The 18,439-nt window shown below is 40.5% G+C and overlaps 5 protein-coding genes across 9 annotated transcripts; 1 reads left to right on the plus strand and 4 right to left on the minus strand.

Annotated features, from left to right (window-relative positions):
• Nucleotides 1–159: 159 nt before the first annotated feature.
• Nucleotides 160–3,610, plus strand: LOC141835834 (uncharacterized). Of its 4 annotated transcripts, none has more exons than XM_074723214.1 (6): nt 160–306; nt 508–658; nt 743–907; nt 1,996–2,118; nt 2,741–2,884; nt 2,959–3,610. In XM_074723214.1, exons 2-6 carry the CDS (start codon nt 530–532, stop codon nt 3,409–3,411), a joined length of 1,014 nt encoding a protein of 337 aa, XP_074579315.1. In that variant the 5' UTR covers nt 160–306; nt 508–529; the 3' UTR covers nt 3,412–3,610. The 4 variants fall into 4 exon arrangements, with proteins under 4 accessions (XP_074579315.1, XP_074579313.1, XP_074579314.1 ...); XM_074723212.1 differs by having other exon boundaries at nt 161–306; nt 464–658; XM_074723213.1 differs by having other exon boundaries at nt 161–306; nt 517–658.
• Nucleotides 3,611–4,293: 683 nt separating this feature from the next.
• On the minus strand, nt 4,294–4,866 carry LOC141835566 (protein RADIALIS-like 3). Its single transcript, XM_074722961.1, has 2 exons — nt 4,615–4,866; nt 4,294–4,298 (listed from the first exon to the last, which is right to left on the minus strand). Exons 1-2 carry the CDS (start codon nt 4,844–4,846, stop codon nt 4,294–4,296), a joined length of 237 nt encoding a protein of 78 aa, XP_074579062.1. The 5' UTR covers nt 4,847–4,866.
• Nucleotides 4,867–7,123: 2,257 nt separating this feature from the next.
• On the minus strand, nt 7,124–8,992 carry LOC141835832 (pentatricopeptide repeat-containing protein At5g66520-like). Its single transcript, XM_074723210.1, is given in 2 exon segments — nt 7,124–7,465; nt 7,468–8,992. Coding segments are annotated over 2 exon segments (1,704 nt in total). The 3' UTR covers nt 7,124–7,286.
• Nucleotides 8,680–11,196, minus strand: LOC141835833 (WRKY transcription factor 6-like). The gene is made up of 6 exons (XM_074723211.1): nt 10,947–11,196; nt 10,787–10,873; nt 10,556–10,702; nt 10,179–10,445; nt 9,985–10,104; nt 8,680–9,889 (listed from the first exon to the last, which is right to left on the minus strand). Exons 1-6 carry the CDS (start codon nt 11,172–11,174, stop codon nt 9,242–9,244), a joined length of 1,497 nt encoding a protein of 498 aa, XP_074579312.1. The 5' UTR covers nt 11,175–11,196; the 3' UTR covers nt 8,680–9,241.
• Nucleotides 11,197–11,653: 457 nt separating this feature from the next.
• LOC141835717 (aspartic proteinase oryzasin-1-like) lies at nt 11,654–17,884 on the minus strand. 2 transcript variants are annotated; one of them, XM_074723091.1, is made up of 14 exons: nt 17,781–17,884; nt 17,303–17,687; nt 17,134–17,194; nt 16,482–16,576; nt 16,266–16,378; nt 14,700–14,868; nt 14,557–14,596; nt 14,416–14,480; nt 13,008–13,121; nt 12,847–12,911; nt 12,603–12,759; nt 12,404–12,523; nt 12,085–12,167; nt 11,654–12,004 (listed from the first exon to the last, which is right to left on the minus strand). In XM_074723091.1, exons 2-14 carry the CDS (start codon nt 17,663–17,665, stop codon nt 11,920–11,922), a joined length of 1,530 nt encoding a protein of 509 aa, XP_074579192.1. In that variant the 5' UTR covers nt 17,666–17,687; nt 17,781–17,884; the 3' UTR covers nt 11,654–11,919. The 2 variants fall into 2 exon arrangements, with proteins under 2 accessions (XP_074579192.1, XP_074579193.1); XM_074723092.1 differs by having other exon boundaries at nt 17,303–17,668; nt 17,781–17,878.
• Nucleotides 17,885–18,439: the final 555 nt, after the last annotated feature.

Genomic DNA, 18,439 nt, shown 5'->3' on the forward strand with positions numbered 1-18,439 from the left:
TTAAAATTTCAGCAGCATTTTTCATGATTACAAAATTTGGATTTGTTGTTTGATAAGGCTGGGACACGTTCACGGCCTTATCGGCGTTTGATCGTCAAGCTGTACATAAACGGCATTGATGGTGGAATTGAACGTTCCGTATGCAAGATGCAATTGGACCCGATCATCCCCTCTCCTCACCTCCTCCTCAAAGCTAGATCCGTCTTCTTCCCGAAAGCTCTCGATCCTTGACTTGATTTCTTAGCACGAATCCACCTGATGCGAAGTCTGAATCACTTCGATTGGTCGTTCCAGATCCGTCAGAAGGTTTGCTACGATTTTTTGCATTCCATTTCTTCCGTTGATAGCTTAAATTTATGTCTTCACGCTGTTCCGATTTGGTTTCCCTCATTTTATGCTCCTGTTTTGCTGAAAGGTAGGATTTTGTTGTCTCCTCTGATATTTTCTTCGTATTTCTTGGTAGTACTATCGAGGGTATGTTTCCTGAAGCGATCCAATACGTTCTAGCGAGTGCAGGTCGTAGATCTTAATGGCTAATAAGGAAATGGAGAAGCTTTTTGATGCTACTGTGAACAAAGGGAAGGAATGCAGTTTGGCAATGAATTCAGCAGTGGGTTCACTTGTGCAGTTCCAGAAGAACATTCAGAATTCTTTGAAGGTTCAGTCATCCTCGCATCTTAATCGAACCAAAGTCGTGCTTGTGCTGCTTCACTGAGGATTTCTATTTTCTTTTCTTGTTTAGGGGCATTTGAGGAAACTGATGAACGATAAACAGAAAATTGGTGCTAGAAGTTCTCTGGTATTCGTGGAAAATGAATCACCAAGTGGTTTGGAGGCTAACTTTAAGAAGCAGCTCGAAGCATGGAAAGAGAATTCATTCTGGGTTGATCAAGCGGCAGAGATTAAGGTGTTATTTTTTTTTAATTACTGGAGTAGAAAATGTCAAATTCGGATTTGGTTTTGCACATTGATTCAAGTGCTGAATGGTTCGTTCTAACTGAGATTGCATCAACATGGATAAATATCACTGCACCACTTGTATCACATCGTTTCAATAGTACTGATTGAGATGAGGCCTTTCTCGGTTGGGAAAAATCTCTTCCCATGGCCTGGACATTGATAATGCCAGCCGATCTCACGGAGGAGATGAAGCACTAGGGGGAGTGACACCAACTAGTGCATCTATTAGAATAAAGAGGAGCAACATCAAGTCGAAGAAATTGAGATGTCTCTGTATCCTATACTTGTATTTATCCTAGTTTCAATTGTCTCAATGTAAGTCTAATTCAGTTATAAGCCGATATAATTATGCACATGTAGACAAATCAACTACAATACAAAATGTCCTAGGAGCATTATTAATCTCGCTCTAGAAAAACTATAGGATGAAAGTTTCAAATTCACTTTGATGCTATAAGAACTAATATTCTCATTCATTGCACAACACGCTATAGTATTAGTAAAATATAATCATTAGTCAGTATGTTTGTTACATTTTTCTAGTATGTGTCTCCAAACTTTAATTCAATTGGTTTTCTAGTTATAGAATTGTAATTAAATGTGTAAATAAGCTAAATAGAAAGGAATTATAGGGTTAAAATTCCTATTAGCTGATCTTGGCATGCTTTGTTATTTGCCAAGTGCAGGACACAATAACAAAGCCATATGGTTTCGACTAAAGATCAAGAGTCGAGCTTGGAACGATACTATAAATCTTGGTCTTTACATATTATTGTTTGCTTGCCATCTTTCTTCTCTATTTTTTTTTCCCAGGAATATATTGATATGACAAGCAAACATGTATTCTTCTTCTCCCTTTAGTTCCACAAAGAGACTTTTGAGTATGCTGTGACTGGAAAAACTAAACGAGTTGATCAATATAAGAATGCTTAGTAGGGCTAACAATAACAATTCAGAAATGTGCTGATGGAAATTTTGTGTGATCATGAGATAGTACTGGTTTTTAACAGTCATCATAGTTTATGTATTTTGCAGGTTTCTGTACCTAAAGGATCTCTTTGTAACTTGAATGTCAAATTCAATGTTGGATTGCCCCCGGATGCCATATTCAATATTGTGACTGATCCTGATAATAAAAGGGTGTTCAAAAACATTAAGGTATGATAGAAAAAATACATATAAGGTCAATTATCTTCAATAACATTTCCTGTAGCTATTATTTTCTTCCTAAAAAAGTACTATTATTTTAGTCAAAATATAGGATTCATTAGGCTCTGCAACTTTTTAGTTTGAATTTCGCTGCTTGTTGCTGTTATACTCTGCAGCTTTTCTGTTTATTCCACATTCATATGAATGGCGTTTGTTCAACTTCCATTTTGGATTAAGGATGATAGTTTATGGCATTATATCTACAAGTTCTTGTTTTGTCAAGTTGCAAAAAAGAGTAAATTGCTCACCAGTGGCGTGGGTGTGGATTATAAGTATTTATGTAAGCTGCTATTGATGTCGAGCTGCCACTAAATTGGAGATGCATTGCATCTTCTTGTGAACATCTAGGCTGTGAGTTAGATTCTGAGTGTTTATCATATTCTGAATCACTTGTTTCTTTGGCATTTATAACATTGTTTTTCCTTGTCAATTGTTTGCATAAGCTTCTATAAGGTGATATCCTTTTGATTGTATAAAACCAACTGAATCCGACACCTAATGTCAATTCCATTTGTTGGATAGAGTCATCATTGTGAATTTAGCTGATATTTTGCTCTTCGTTCTCTTGTAGGAGGTGATATCAAGAAAGGTGCTACTTGATGAGGGCTTGAGGCAAGTTGTTGAGGTGGAGCAAGCAGCGATATGGAGGTTTCTTTGGTGGTCTGGGACTATAACAGTCCATGCCATAGTTGATCAGAATAGGAAAGATCATACAGTAAGAAAAGAAAGGCCACTTATTATAAATTCCACACTATTTGAGTAACATATCTTTTAAATTTCTTGACGTAGGTAAAGTTCAAGCTAGGAAAATCCGGATTCATGAAACAATTCGAGGGTTGTTGGAAAGTAGAACCTTTATTTGTCGATGAACAAATGTGCCAACCATTCAAGCCAACAACATGGAGCGATTACGACTCATGCACACAGGGGAAGGGAAGAGTTGGATCTGTTGTGACATTAGACCAACTGATCCAGCCAGCTCTTGTGCCGCCACCACCGATCTCATGGTATCTGAGGGGGATAACTACAAGAACCACTGAGATGCTTGTGAATGATCTTTTAGCAGAGGCTGCTCGATTAAGGTGTGCAGTTAATATTGAGGAAGTTAAAGGGAATCTGGAAGGAAGTGTGCATGATAAAATGCTTGATTCAGCCGATGCATTCATCGATATAAAGCAGAGATGGCAAGTTGGAAGAATGGAAAATCGACGACGAAATAGAAGGCTTTTGTTGGCTCATTAATCTGTTTGGGACCTTCATAGACCCTGTAGCAGTTCATACTTTCGATGTATACAGTTTTCGCTATATTTTGTATAGTTTTGGCAGACTTGAAAGTCCAGGTTTATGCATTTGGCTGAATACTAGCACCTATTTGTACCTACACATTGTGGTGTACTGAAGAAATAATCACAAGAACTTAAGGAAGACACTTGTGGTGTTTTCTCATGGAGTTATATGACTAAAATGAAGAATCATGATGCATTTAGTTGAAGCAACAGAATTGATATGGAATAAACTAATTATTGTTAGGATATCTAAGTGATAAGGAACAGAATAAGAGTATGTATTCTTTGATTTGGTTTATGCAAATTTGATTGATGGAATGAAATAGATGTTTCAATTGAATTCTTAATTTTTGTTTGTAAGAAAGTTTTAATATTTTTAGGTGAAATTACCTATTCCACTCAAGTAATTCAACTCGACCATCAACTAATCATAATCAATCACTCTTTATATTGTTGTGATTTTTTTGGTAAATTAATTTAATGCACCCTAAATCATCATCAACCACTTTTTTTTTTAACACTAAACAAATCACTAGATGATGAACTAAAATAGATGTTTGTGAAACACGAAGTAGCTTAATCACATGACACTATCAACTTCAACACTTACATAGATCTTAATAACAAACCTGAAAGCACATGAAAGACGACAGCAGGTACACAACACTATTTTAAATATTATATAGTACATACAAGCTTCTAGTTTGTGTAGATATATACCACAAACATATCTGATCCTATGAGATTCTGCTTTCTGACATCCAGAAAAGATAAATTAATACACTATTTATCATGCATATTGCTTTCTTCTTTCCAGTTGTGCTCTTGTCGAGCTGCTTCAGCCTGCATAAAAGCAATTAGAGTTCATTAATTGGTATTAAGCACTTTAACTTAAAGGCAGCAAAAGGTTCTTGAAAATATTCATTATAACAATTGCTTTCAGAATCCCAAAGAGTTTCTGAAAGTGACCCTCAAAAGAAGCAGCTTCATGCTGCAGGTAGTACATTGAAAGCCTTGTCTTTAGCTACTACAAATATATTGCATACGTAATGCAACCAATATGTTTCATTTCTGTCTCATGGATTATGAACTATTAACAAAAATGACCACAAATAATTAAAGAAAACACGGTGTTGATGATGATAATGATCATATATACCTTTGCGGCTGGAGAAGTAATTAGCATAAGGCATCTGCCCTGCCTCGATACGCATAATGTCCTCAACAAGCAGTTCGTAGTGGCGCTTCACTTCATCCGACGTCTTCCCGCCAATGGCACGGGCAATCTTGTGCCATCGGTCCGGCGTGTCCCTGTCATACAATGCCAATGCCTTCTCAAACATCTTGTTTTCTTTTTCGGTCCACGGTGAGTTAACCGAGCTCGATGCCATCAATATGATCTCTCTTCTAAAACAACTAAGAATGGTGTTTGATCTCTTGGCAATCTAATAAGTAATCAAACTATTTCGATGTGTTACTTGTCAGATGGCATGGCCTTGGCCTCTTCTTATATGCACAGGGGGGTGAGTGTGTGGGCAGTGTGGGGCTACATTGGAGAATAGAATGCTACATGGAGGTCCACGCAAGTCAGATTCCAGAATAATAGATTCTGAAATAGAATCTGAAGATGATGTTTCAAGGAGATTCTTTATTCAAGTATAGAAATTCTAATTTAGACAAAGCTAGCCATGTCTGCTAACTAGAATCATATAGTTATGGTGTTGACAGAGTGTTAATGGATAGCAAGATGAAACATAAACTTAGCATTAGAAAAATTAACACAAACTGCAAGTATAGCACACTAAGAATGGATTCATGCCAATGCACCATATGCCGATTGAATCTTGATCAAGTAATCTCAGTTTCAAGTTAGATTTGCATGCCAAAAGATCAATTGATATGGTGCTAACTCAGCTACTTGTCGTATGAACCTCCCCACAAAATATACCTTGTCCATCAACTCTTACATATTGCTCCTAAACTTCCACATTTCGACTCGTCATCATCCTCGTCACTGAGACGCATTTGTTCGAACTCTTTCATGTCATCCGCATGGATCTTATCCCTCATTGAACTCTGTGTAAGGCTTCTAAACCTCCACATATGCAGGATGGAAAATAAGAGAGAAGAATCAATATCCAAGAACAGTTAGGAGAAATGATCAAGTTCAATAATTGTCAACATGACAAGATTCCTTATTGTAGCTTTCAAATGGATCGGGAGGACCTAAATCTTTGGAGTTGGACCATTTTTTAGCCCACCCCAGTTAGCTGCAAGCTGATTCCAATTTGCCTCTTCGGTATTGTTTAAGATCTAAGAGGGTTCTTTTGTCAAGTTGCTGGTCCATTAAAAAGGCAATATAAGCAGTATTTGAGATACCCAACCCTAGGAAGCATGAAGATATATTGATAATTGTTATCGAATAATAACCTATTCTTGCAACTACTTGTGCAAATCAGAGCACACAGGCAACGAGAACATAATCTAGAAAACTACTCTCATGCTTGTATATTGTTCTAGAAATTTAGTTACAAACATTCAGCTTGATATAACTTATTTTGATCTTGAACAATAACTATAATGATGTCATAACTACCAAAACAACTCCAACTCTCTGAAAGACATAGTTACAATGGATTCTATATTTTCATCAGGCAAAATCCCTTCGCTGTTGGAATTACAATTTGGTTTGCAAAAGAACTGTATTAAGCAACATAGGAAACAGACATAGTATTCTCAACTTTTTTTAATCAATGCTGAATCACTAATTATGGCCTACACCCCAAATCTGTAAGCAACCATCATATATATCAAACTCCATCCAACAGAATCTTTGTCAAAAGAAAGTAAACAAACTCTTTTGGGCATTGAAACAAAGTAAAATGAAGGTTTCTCTGCCTATGGCTTAACAAGGCAATTGTCAAGCCTACAAAACATTTGATGATCTGTGCAGATTCTAAAAATTATGATAGTTTGAGGATGTGGAAGGTTCAGATCCATACGAAGGCGCATCATATAACTGCTATTTGATCATTGGTAGAGCAAGAGATGGTGAAACAACCTTATAGGAATCAGGATTGGTGCAAAGAGGTGGCTCCTTAGATACAGATTCCAGTTGACTCTGGAAATCTTTGTCATTTCCCATGCCCACCATCACAAAGCAATGGTTAGATTCTTAGTAGGTGGGTTTGTCTCTAGGGTGGTCCCTTTTCTAGTGTGATTCAAGATGCTCGGTAGCTAACTGAGTAGTGGACTAAATTTAGCCAGCCAACATAAATTGATTCAGTGCTAGTTCCCTTGTTTATTTTGTGAAAAAAAACATAAAGTAAAAGTCTACTTCCAGAGTTAATTAGTTCGATATCACTTTCCAGGAAATTCTGTAGCAGATTCACTTGACAAAGAACTTCCTTAGCGGGAAAGTATCAGTAGAATCATACAGTAAATATTTCAAGGATAACAAAAAACTAGAATCCAAGACAGACAAGGATATATAAAAAAGTTTGGTGGTCAGATCATTGTCCAAGTAATATTGTGATGGTTCACTATATATACTTCTCTGGTAGGAGTTTGATGGTAATACAATAATACCAAGTGATCAGGATTTGATATGGTCTCTAAAATTGAAGGAAAGCACAATATAAAGGAATTTATTTGCTAAAATCATAATCTTCTTGAATAAATAACAATTTTTGCTGAAAACTATACTACATTCAACACACTATCAGATGAGGAAGAGAATTGGAGAGATGAGATCTTTACTAGATGGGCGCTGAGAGGCTTCGTTTGGTGAGGTTAGAGCTGTTCATGGAGGTGGTGTTACTATGGCAAAACTCACCAATAATCTTTACATGAACAAGTGCCATTTACAAATACATTGAACATCACCCTGTCTCGCATTATGATTTTTCGATCCTAAACCTTGCTAATGAGCTTGCTCACAGTATGGCAATCGGAACACACTCTTATATTCTTCATTATCTGAATTGATGTTCCTGGTTCAGTGCTAATGGTAATTTCTCACTGTGCCATCCAGTTGCAGTCTCTGTCTCTTCCCCCTCCAAATCCAGCAACAAATTATCTATACATGGAACATATCCTTCCTCCTTCAACCTTGTCAAAATTCTCTCCAACTCCGCATAAATCTCTTTTGTCTGAGGGTGCGATCGGTCTCCAACGGTGAACTCATGAATGCTTCCTTTCACGCTGATCGAACTGCACCCGGGAAGCTTGGGAACACCCTTTTCTTTCATCAGCTTCCTCATTGCTACGGATTCATCCCACCTACCTTCCGCTGCAAGAATGCCAGCCAACTGCACATATCGACCACTCTGTTCAGGTTCCAGCTCAATTAATATCTTCCCCATGCGCTTCCCGAGCTCAATGTTTTTGTGAATTCGACAGCCATTGGCCAGTGCTCCCCAGACCACAGCATTTGGTCTGAAAGGCATGCTATAGATCAAGTCCTCTGCTTCCTTAAACATTCCTGCTCTGCTGAGGAGATCAACCATGCATCCGTAGTGCTCCATCGATGGGCTCATATCGTAACCTCTTGTGATCTTTTTGAAGATGGCTATTCCCTCCTCCACCAATCCTTCGTGACTACATGCTGTCAACACACTGGTGAGGGTAATGTGATTCGGTTTAACTCCAGCAGCCTCCATTTCAACAAAGAGATCAAGAGCCTTCCTTCCAAATCCATGGACAGCAAACCCTGCGATCATTGCAGTCCACACAGCAACATTTCTCTCAGTGATTTTGTCAAACACACTGATTGCTTCTTCGAGTTCGCCACATTTTGCATACATGTGTACCAGAACACATCCCAGAGCAGGATCCAATCGCAAGCGCTTTGTTCTCACGTAATTGTGAATCCATCTCCCTTGATCCAACGCGCCAAGGTGGGCAGACGCAGTCAGCGCGCAAGTGAGCGCCTTGACGTCCGGTTTGATTTCCGACAGCTGCATCGCCCGGAAGAGCTCCAAGGCTTCCTTATAGAGGCAGCTCTCGACGTACGAGGCGATCATCGTCGTCCAGGATACGACGTTCCTGTTCGGCATTAAGTCGAACAGTTGGCGCGCACTGTTCAGCCTACCACTCCTCGCGTATCCATCGATCATGGAGTTCCAGGTGACGGCGTCTCGGAACACGGCTCTGTCGAAGACCCTGCGAGCGAAGTCGACGCACCCCGATCTCGCGTAGGTGTGGAGGAGCGCATTCGCCGTGTGCACCTCCGCGGCGAATCCGTGCTTGACGACGTGGCAATGGACTTGCCGAGTGTCCACAGACGGCGAAGCCGCGCAGGCCTTGAGCAAGAACGGGAAGGTGTAGGAATTGATCGTCGGCGATTCGAACGGCATTTGGCAGTACAAAAGGAGGGCTTTTTCGGGGTTGCGGCTGTGGGAGAGAGCTCGGATCATGGCGTTCCAGGCGAATGCGTCGCGGACAAGACCGATCTTGATCATGTCGGCGCGAATTGGCTTGATTCTTTCCGGTGAAGCGACGGCGTCATTGGAAGGGGGAAGCAGCAGGCCCGCCATGGGCTTCTGTTCCAGTGGCAGGAGCGGTTTAACGTGGATAAGGTTTCACTATCCACAATGAGTCGATAAATTAAGGATATTACTTTGCATGGTTCATGAATATTACTGCGACGTTCAACAAATGAACTGAATTGAGGAAGACCAACGATCCAACTAACTATATCCTGTCTTTGTTCCTAGCTAGATAGTTAGACTGAAGAACAAGAATCAGTGATGATTATTGAACGAATCAATGAAATTCGCTAATCTTCAATAGTTATTATTTGATTCACTCCCTGTCGCCTGTTGTTGACCATCGCCGACGTGATCGCCTTTACGGTGCATGTAGGAGGAGATGGCGGCGGCGAGCGCGGCGGCGAAGTTGGGGTCGTTGGTGATCGCCGCAGCAGTCGCGGTGCTTACTGTCTCAGCTAGAGACCTCGGCTTCAGACTCTCCGCGCCGGCACTGCCGCCTGTTGACATCTGCGACCCGGTAAAACGGGACGAGTGGTGGTGGCCGCCGACGAACTGCGGCGAGGAAACAGAGGCGGCGCCGCCGCAGCCGGCGTTGGGAAACTGAAGTTGAAACTGGGGCATCGCCAGCGGCCTCTGCTGGCGAAGCGGGCCGGGAGTGCCGGTGAGGTCGAGCGTGAGGGTCGGGAAGGAGGAGGAGGCAGAAATCATCGCGATGCTCGAAGTCGACGACGAGTTAGGCAGGATTGCTTGAGCGAGCAGACTGCCGTTTTCGGACTTGATCAATGCTTGTTCGGCAGCAGACGACGTGGAGCCGGACAACATCATGGAAACGGCCGCCGAGGTGGTCCTCGCCATGGCGGTGGCGGCCGGAGGGAGCGGGTGGTTGTGAGCTCCCTCGTAGGTCGTTATCACCACCGTCCGGTCCTCCGCACACCGTTGAACCTGTACGCACACCACAAACAAGTCGAAATTTCAAAGAACAAGCTCCAGTCGAACGAAAGATGGACGCAGAAAATTACAATTCATCCGAAATTTACCTGTTTTCGAACAGGGCATTGGCATGAGCTCGCCATGGTGCAGCGATAGTAAGCACGAGGACAGGGATTTCCTTTTGCCATCTTTTGGCCGTACTTTCTCCAATGGCAGCCGTCGTTTATCTAATCGAATCAGATGCTTACAATCGAGTTGATCAATTTTACCGAATTGGCGGTATGAGGACTAGTGTAAGTACCATTGTTACTTCGGATCGAGCTCGAACAGAGACCCGAGCCTTCTTGATGATTGCTTCGTGGTCCGGTTGTTGTTGTTGCTTCACCATTTGCTTGGCACTCGGCACCTCCTCGGCGTCGAGATTAGCGAGATTAGTGTCGTGTGACTCTTCCTTAGGCAGCGTCCGAGAAGTCGATCGGAGATCGATGAACTGCTGCGGCACAGCGGTGGCACCTCCGGCTCGCTCTTGCTCCTCCTCTCTTGGCACGTCCACTATTTCATTGCCGACCTGGTCAAAGAGGAGGTACTCAAATTGAACGACGAAACGCTCGAATTCCAGCAATTTGCGATTTTGATTGGCGATTGCAGATTATATTATATATAAAAAAAAAATCCCACCTTATGAGATTTCGCGTCGCGTTCCTGCAACAGCTTGACGAAGTAATCGTGCATGGATTCGTACTTGTGGGTTACGTCGGTGAGCAATTCCCTCAGCCGCTGGTTCTCCTCTATCGAACGCGCAAGCTTTGCTCGAACCAATTCTAACTGTCCCCATAAGAAGAACAAAAATATCACAACTATCACTCACACATGAATGATGAATTAGTGAAAACATGGATCCCAATTAACCTCGTTCTTAACATTCTCGTTCTCAATGTGCGCCGCCGCTCGACCCAGTACCAGATGATTCGGAGCAAATAATTCTCGGAAACCAATCTATTTCAGATGAAAAGATCAACAATAAATCGATTCGATAAAAGAAAGGCATCCTACAAATTAATGAACTCACATTGATGGCGAGATCTTCTTTCTTCAGATTGAGATCGGGCATATCATGATCCGTCATAGCCGATCTGGATGGGTGACTACTCTTTGCCTCTCTGGCGAAGAAATCCACCGCTGCCGATGGGAAAAGTTCGACGCCATCAGAGGAGAAATCAGCATTAGCAACGTCGCCGGATGAGACCAGGGAGTCCGTCGACGACGATCGCTTTCCGGACGATTCGCTGATCTCCATGGACGAGAAGACTAGGGAGAAGGAGAAGTCTTCGATATGGAAAATTGGGGGAGGCTTCGGGTTTTATTGATGTCGAAGAGAAGGACTCGGGGAGACGGAGTGAAGTCGTAGCGGGCGGGACGCGTGGCGAAGTGGGATATGCGGGAAGGAAGGAGAAGCGTGGAGCCATAGCGCGAGTCAAACGAGTCGTGGGACGACGAGAAAGCGAGGAGGGAACGGTGATCAGATTCTGACCGCTTCAAGGAGCGGTAAGTCCACCGGGCCCCTGACGCCGCGCCGGTTCCCTCGCGACTCGGGTAAGAACCGGTCAACCGGTTCATCTGTTCCTCGACGGGCCGAATTTAACTCGTGGACTTGAGGACCGGCCCAACTCATTTCTCAATTAAATATCTTTTATTGGAAGCACATCGATAGTCAACGGCATTAAGTCACTTTATATCGTTATGTGCATATTGTATCCAATTCTATTACTTGGCTAGTTATGATATTGATATATTTTTATGCAAACAAAAGTCAAGTTACAAGACTGCAGCAACAAGGTAACAAGTAGCATTACACAGCATTGGCCATTGTTTATAGCGAGCCATCACTTCGTGAATAGGATGGAGCAGTAGTACGCTGCCGAACTAGGCAAACACGCACACGTAATGTCTAAAGAGTAAAGTGTTTGTTTGCAGCTAAGGAACTATTAACCCCTTTTTATATACATGCAGGGATTTGTCTTCGCCTTGTACAGCCAGAACTATTAAGCTGCTTCGGCGAAACCAACTCGAGAGTTGCCATAGTCGAAGACAGTGTGATAAACTCCCATGAAGACATCTCCCAGGATCCTGAAATTTGGAATTTAGAGTTAGGAGACCATGAAGGATGTGTGTGATCTTTGCAAATCTGTTAAGCAGGATAGACGAACCAAAGTGGGCCGCGTGGCACGTCCAGAGCTGTGAACCCGCTGATGCACTGAGCTACATCACCCTCGCCAACCTTGAGAACGTACTGCACTCCCAACAAACAAGTCAAGAAAAAGTGAGATGGAAGGAGCAAACAAGATGAAAGCCTTATTATACGAACTGTACGAGAGTATAATTCCATATCAAATTACTAAGCATGTGGGATGGAGAGCCCAAAATCACTAATAAAGTCACTATCTGACAGAAACAAGGATGCGTGAGTGATTGCAAATCATTATATTGATTTCTGGTATGATTAGAAAAGGTCATAACCAAGTTTACCTGATCAGCTGTAAGCTCAAATATCGTATTTCCAATCGTGAAAGACACACCAGGCAAGGATGAGATAGTACCACAGTCTACAGCAGATTCTCCCATGGGACTAGGCAGTCGTTCGCATAGCTGAAATGAAGATCAATGCATCAATTGAAAAACACAAATAGTTCTTATGCCATTAGTTCATGATCCACCGTAGCAATACCTGATTGATGTAGTTCAGAACACGATCTTGAGTAACATTCTGTCTCAGCTGGTTTTGCATCCATACAACTGCCATCTCACAAGCAGTGCACATGGCATCACTTTGCAGACCAGCTGATACATCAGCATTGTCATTCACCACGGTCTCAATTCCAGCACTGCAAACAAAATGCAAAAGTTCAGGAATCACTGTAAAAAGCAAATAAGATGCACTCAGAACATAAAACAATTCATTTAATGCTAACCCAACACCGCGAGTTCCATCGAATGTGCACAGACCAACACGAGAGCAAATTTGAGCCGGTTCAGTCTGCAAAATGATCAGGCCAAACAGATGGTTTAATTCATCAGATTAGTCAGCAAGGTCATCTAAACACATTGAGCTTTTGAAACCTATGCTGCAAACCTGTGCAATCAGCATATCCAAAATCTGTTGGCCGTATTCAGCTACTACTGCTTTGCACTCTTGACTAACAACACCAGAAGCTCCAATTTTATGGTTAATTTCTGCGATGACAGTCTGCAGAATTTTTCAGGATATATTATAATTGATTGTTGTTCTAGAAAAAAAAAAAGGAATTTAATGCTAAATTAGTAGACAGCACACAGCTACCTATGGATAGAACCATATGCAAACAACCTAATAGTAACATGAAACACAAGCATTAAAATGCAAAAGAATATCATTTCCTCTTAAGCATTACATAGGAAAATTAGTCAAAGATGGGCAAGTTGCTAGTAGCTTCCAGCATTCATCATCCATAACTCACAATGCGACAAATATGTTACCATTAATTTCATATAACTGCAACATGAGCAGAACTGGCGAAAATTCATATTTCAATTGTCACAAATTATGCCTGTTAACACTGCATGAATTGCATGAGACTGGCAGATTATCCAGAGCGACTTAGATACCATGCAACAGAAGAACTATACTGGTTACTTGAATATGAATTTTGAGATGCAACTATCTGATTATACATCATAGTTTATTGACAACAAGGTCTAGGCTTGTTTAAATGTATGAAATGAGACATAAAAGAGTCCTAAACAAACCACCTCCAATTATAAATTGCCTTTCTTATGAGCTTTCTTCATGAAAGATATATCTTACTAGCTTTTGAACTCAACTAATTATTGCCATCATTATCTTCAATTACATTGCCAACCCACTTAGTGGGTAAAGACTTGATTGTTGTTGTTGTATCTTCAATTACATTGATAGCAAAAGGCAACAGCCTAAAAAAGTTTTCATAAAAAAGAAGTATAGTAACATGGACAGTGAGAAAAAGTAAATGAAATGCAGAAAATCCATAAGATTGAAGGTTTAAAATTTTGATCAATCACAAATTAAATAGGCAATATTTAGCAAATTTCAAACTATGGAACTGGGTTATCAGTGTATCACTAACACACCTTCTTTGTGAAAAATATAAACTATGTAAAAATCCATGACAAGCATAGACATAAATAGCTCATTAACAGTGAATTCCTACCGAGGCATAGCCCTTAAGCAAGCCAAAACAGCTAATAGACTTCAAATGTTGAATGACAAGATAGGGATAAATGTTGCATTATCCAATCCAACAAGCAAATTACTAAACAGCAATATCCCGTCCCAATCAAAAAAGATGAGATCTAAGCCACAAAACAATACCATGGAATGAGGAACATCACAACTTAAGATCAAATTATTTATGAACACATCATTAAAAACAATTGTGTAGTAGATGAAGTCATGGAGAATACTTTTCAGAAACAAATAGTTGAAAGATGAATCTTTTTAGTAAATAAGCACATGCTATACATACTGTTGGGCCTGTAATTAGAGATGTTCCTGAATCTGCAATGGCAGCACATCCACCAGCACAGAACCCTAATATACACAATCCACGAATAAGAAAACAGAATAAGATCATGGAAACTAAAAGAATTGGACCAATAAGTCATACCAGTTGATTCTCCATCAACAAGCACATCACCCATCTCAAACTGTCAAAAGGAGGAAAGTATTTGGCAAAATTTCAGACATCAGGTGTATGGATTATCAGGCACAAGGTTGATTAGAAAAGGCAAAAAGGGTTGATGACTATACCTGCCAATAACCCTTCTTTGTCACAGGAACATATGTGTGGTTGCCATTATAGTGGTTAGGATCCACTCCTCCAAATACAAGTTCTCCACCCTCTCCATCATTAGCATTTCGGTTGAACCAGAAAGAGAAAACAGGCTCCTTAACAAGACCTTGCTCAACCATGTTATACCTATAGATAGAGTTACAGAGGCAACATTAAATAATGGAAACCTTGCTTTCACTTCATAAGCAATTTTTGTCAAATAGTAAAAGAAATGTTGACTTCGTCTCTAGGCATGATTTACATAGAGAGTGAAAGTGAACCCACTCTATTTGAGGAGGAACTGCTCAAAACTATTCAGCATGTAATTGACAACCATATATCATTAAACTAATCCACTCATGGTGCAAGCAACTACTACAATGCAATTATCAAAGAGAACTTCAGATTTCTCGGTGGGTGCAAGCACACATAAAAGCAGTGTTTTTAAAACCAGGCCGAACCGCAGGTTCGACCAGGAACCATCAGCAAATCTATTCTGGCTGAAGAGAAAAAATGGAAGTTATCTAGTAGAAACATCATATAATCGGGAACCCGTATATTTATGCAAACTGGGTTCTCAACTTGATGGATAGTTCTCTACTCTCTCTCAAAGAATACCATAATTCATCCTACCATCGTCCATTTATGTGTGCAATGTTTATTTTTTTTTTTTAGTTTTTTCCAATTAACTACTGTTATATAAATATTAATAAAATTTATATATGTTATTATCCTATTTTTGCCATTTTCATTAATGTTTAATTATATATAAATTTTATAAACATTTAAATAACTAATTAAAATATTTCATGCACAGACTTGTATAAAATAGGTTTTATTATATCTATAAAAGTTGTAAATGATACCTGTGACATCATTTTTTGAGAATATTAGATTCATTATTATATTTTGTTATAAATACATATGCAATAAATATTGTACACAAAAATATATAATACCTATAGTGTTATTTTTTCTGGCTGACTGGTTTGACCACTTTGACTGGTCAAACCAATGATCCGTTAGCCTTACTGGTTCAATCACGGTTTGGTTTTCAAAATATTGCATATAAGGAGCAATAGTACAACAAATTGCAAATTTGTTCAGAGACAAAGTAGCAGTCCCATAATCAACTTTGATATCTGCAACATGTTAAACTAGGGGGTTTACTGAAGAAACAAAAATTAGATATCAGAAAAGAATCTGATCAGAATTGCCAGGCAGACAAAACATATAACAAAGGTAACATGCCAAACAGGGTATATTATATTTGAAAAAAAAAAAGATTACCACAGTAAGTGGGTAAGTGTTCAGAAATTTATAGACACAAGTGGATCCTTTTTAGATTTAATTTTATCAAAATGATCCTTCATATGCACCATTATTGTGTTAACAAAACAAGATAAACAACCCCAGGTTCACAGTAGCAATGTTTATAAGAAAAAAAAAAAAGAGAACATCATCTGCAGAAAAGATACAAAGAGAATAACAGTTGTATAAAATATGAAGTAAATAAACAATATTATATTTGGAGAAATATATACCACACAGGGACAGCATTCCCAACTGATATCTCCTTAAACCCAAGTCCAAGTATGCCATCAAATTTTGCCACCAGGAATGTAACACTAGGTTCCCTAGTAGCTTCAATAAAATCCTGAAATATTTGTGTGCTTTAAATTAGATGGAAGAACACCAATCTGTTACGATTTTCAATTAAAACAAATGTTACAAATGGAATAGGTGTTTGAGATCAAGACCTGAGATTTCACAACTAGATCGCCAACTGTTACATGGTCTTCACTAAAAAACCCAGAAATTGAACCAGATCCATAATGAATAGCTGCAGATTTCCCTGCTTGGTGAAAAAAAAAGTTAGCATTTTTTTTCTAATGTGAAACAAACAATACAATTGACTTTTGTGAATCATGTAATATCATTGGCTACATTTAATATATGTGTTATAGTGAAGCCACAGTTCTCTAATGAGAGATTCCAATATAACTAAGATCAACTTGAAACGGTGTCAAAAAATGATGAGTTAATAAATGCTGAATGCCAACCAGCTGGTCCAGCTCAGCACTGGCATTAGAGTTGTATATCGCCTTTTGCAAACGGTTCTACCATGTATTTTAGGTTTGTAATTTTAACGACTTCAGCAACCTACTGTCCAATTTAGACAGCTAGAACCATGGCAAATCTTTTAACAGCAAATATTTTGTCAGTTGGACAAGACGTGTGGAAGAATTTTTTTTTTCTAACATGGCACTTATATCTACTGATCGACCGATGCAAAAGCAACATCGGAGGAAGAATTTAGAAAGAAAACATGATGAGTTAAAAGAGAAAACAGTAAATTATCTAAAACAAGTAAAATTTGTTCAAATCAAGTGACATGAATCAGAAAATGACCATTCTTTTGGTAGGTGCTGGACTTGGCTGACTTGTACTTCGAGTGGAAAAAGCAAGCAATCTGCACAAACAAATTAAGGAAAAAAATAATACAGTAAAACCATGTCAAAAACAATAAGCGTCCGAAGCTGTCTACTAATTCTACGAAGAACTAAAGTATTCGACTCACCGAGAAGTAGCACTTGGAAGAAGGAACCCACAGATTCGAGCTTCCGGTATCAAAGATCACGGTGAACTTCTGAGCGGGGGAGCCGATACCGATCTCCCCAAAGTACTGCGCGTTCATGTAGTTCTTGAGAGAAATGATGTCAGAATCCGCGTCTCCCCCGTTCCCAAGTCCCAAACCGTGCTTCTGGCACCTCGATCGTCGCTCGTCCCCGACTAACCGCGCCGCCAGCCTGTCGTTCTCACCCAAGGGGTTCTTCTTCAACCCGATCCTGACCAAACCATCGGAAGACGCTGGAAGAACCGACGGAAGAAGAAGGATCTGGAGCAGAAGAAGAGCTGCTGCAAGTCTACGTCCCGTGCCCATCGCCTAACGATCGAACCGAAAACTACAATCAATGAAATCCAAATCTTCTCTACTTACAGATGGTTCCAGTCACAAATTTCAAGCAAGTAAAATCAAACGCAAAGATTAAACTCACCGATTTGAGGAATCAAGATTTTGGGGAAAAGGGGAAAGAAAGAACGGAGTGCGATGACTGGCAGAAGCGCGCCCGCTCTTGGCGTTGTCGTCGGGGGTGCTATTATCTAGGCGAATATCACTATCCGCCGCCGGATCTTTCCGTCGAAGCAATCGGAACCGTTAGATGGACATCTTCGATGGATAATGCTCTACCCACCGCCCGATATTTCAACCGGATAAATATCAACCGTTGGACGGGCAGCAGCGAGACGTGCCATGGAAGGCATCCGTGGATATTTGCTAACCGGAACGGCACGCCCAACACGTGCGATTGGGTAGCGGGCTGGGCGGTAGCGGGTCCGCCAGGGAGACAGCATTGAAGTTGTGTGGGTCCCGTAATTAAACAAAGATCGCTATCACAAGGTGTGCGACGGATATCGGCTCGCTGATTAGTCGTCGTGGCTGGTGCTGGTTGCTGGCGTGCACGCAATCCTGAGTCCCATGGTGCTTACTCAGCAGCGTGACGGAGAAGCAGGTCAACTGATCGCCCCGCCGTTTCAGGAAGGGACGGTAGCGCGTGGGAAATCTGCAACCAATTGATAATTTTAAATTAAATGTGAATTCAATTGGGCAAAAATTATATTGAAATATATTTGTCATGTATTATTAAAAGGTGTC

This window comes from Curcuma longa, chromosome 10 (genome assembly GCF_044706935.1).
Source record: "Curcuma longa cultivar G26 ecotype Majalengka, Jawa Barat chromosome 10, ITB_CL_G26_1.1, whole genome shotgun sequence".
Classification (NCBI taxonomy): domain Eukaryota; kingdom Viridiplantae; phylum Streptophyta; class Magnoliopsida; order Zingiberales; family Zingiberaceae; genus Curcuma; species Curcuma longa.

What these genes read in the sequence shown, in the direction of transcription:
- LOC141835834 (XM_074723214.1), top strand. Translation starts at nt 530, where the DNA reads ATGGCTAATAAGGAAATGGAGAAGCTTTTTGATGCTACTGTGAACAAA. An exon ending in ACATTCAGAATTCTTTGAAG is followed by an intron (nt 659 to 742) that starts GTTCAGTCATCC and finishes TTTCTTGTTTAG; the next exon opens with GGGCATTTGAGGAAACTGAT. An exon ending in ATCAAGCGGCAGAGATTAAG is followed by an intron (nt 908 to 1,995) that starts GTGTTATTTTTT and finishes TGTATTTTGCAG; the next exon opens with GTTTCTGTACCTAAAGGATC.
- LOC141835566 (XM_074722961.1), bottom strand. Translation starts at nt 4,846, where the DNA reads ATGGCATCGAGCTCGGTTAACTCACCGTGGACCGAAAAAGAAAACAAG.
- LOC141835833 (XM_074723211.1), bottom strand. Translation starts at nt 11,174, where the DNA reads ATGGAGATCAGCGAATCGTCCGGAAAGCGATCGTCGTCGACGGACTCC. An exon ending in CTCGATCCGAAGTAACAATG is followed by an intron (nt 10,105 to 10,178) that starts GTACTTACACTA and finishes TGATTCGATTAG; the next exon opens with ATAAACGACGGCTGCCATTG. An exon ending in AATGCCCTGTTCGAAAACAG is followed by an intron (nt 9,890 to 9,984) that starts GTAAATTTCGGA and finishes GTGTGCGTACAG; the next exon opens with GTTCAACGGTGTGCGGAGGA.
- LOC141835717 (XM_074723091.1), bottom strand. Translation starts at nt 17,665, where the DNA reads ATGGGCACGGGACGTAGACTTGCAGCAGCTCTTCTTCTGCTCCAGATC. An exon ending in CAAAGAAGGGTTATTGGCAG is followed by an intron (nt 14,597 to 14,699) that starts GTATAGTCATCA and finishes TCCTTTTGACAG; the next exon opens with TTTGAGATGGGTGATGTGCT. An exon ending in TTCTGAACTACATCAATCAG is followed by an intron (nt 12,524 to 12,602) that starts GTATTGCTACGG and finishes TCTTCATTTCAG; the next exon opens with CTATGCGAACGACTGCCTAG.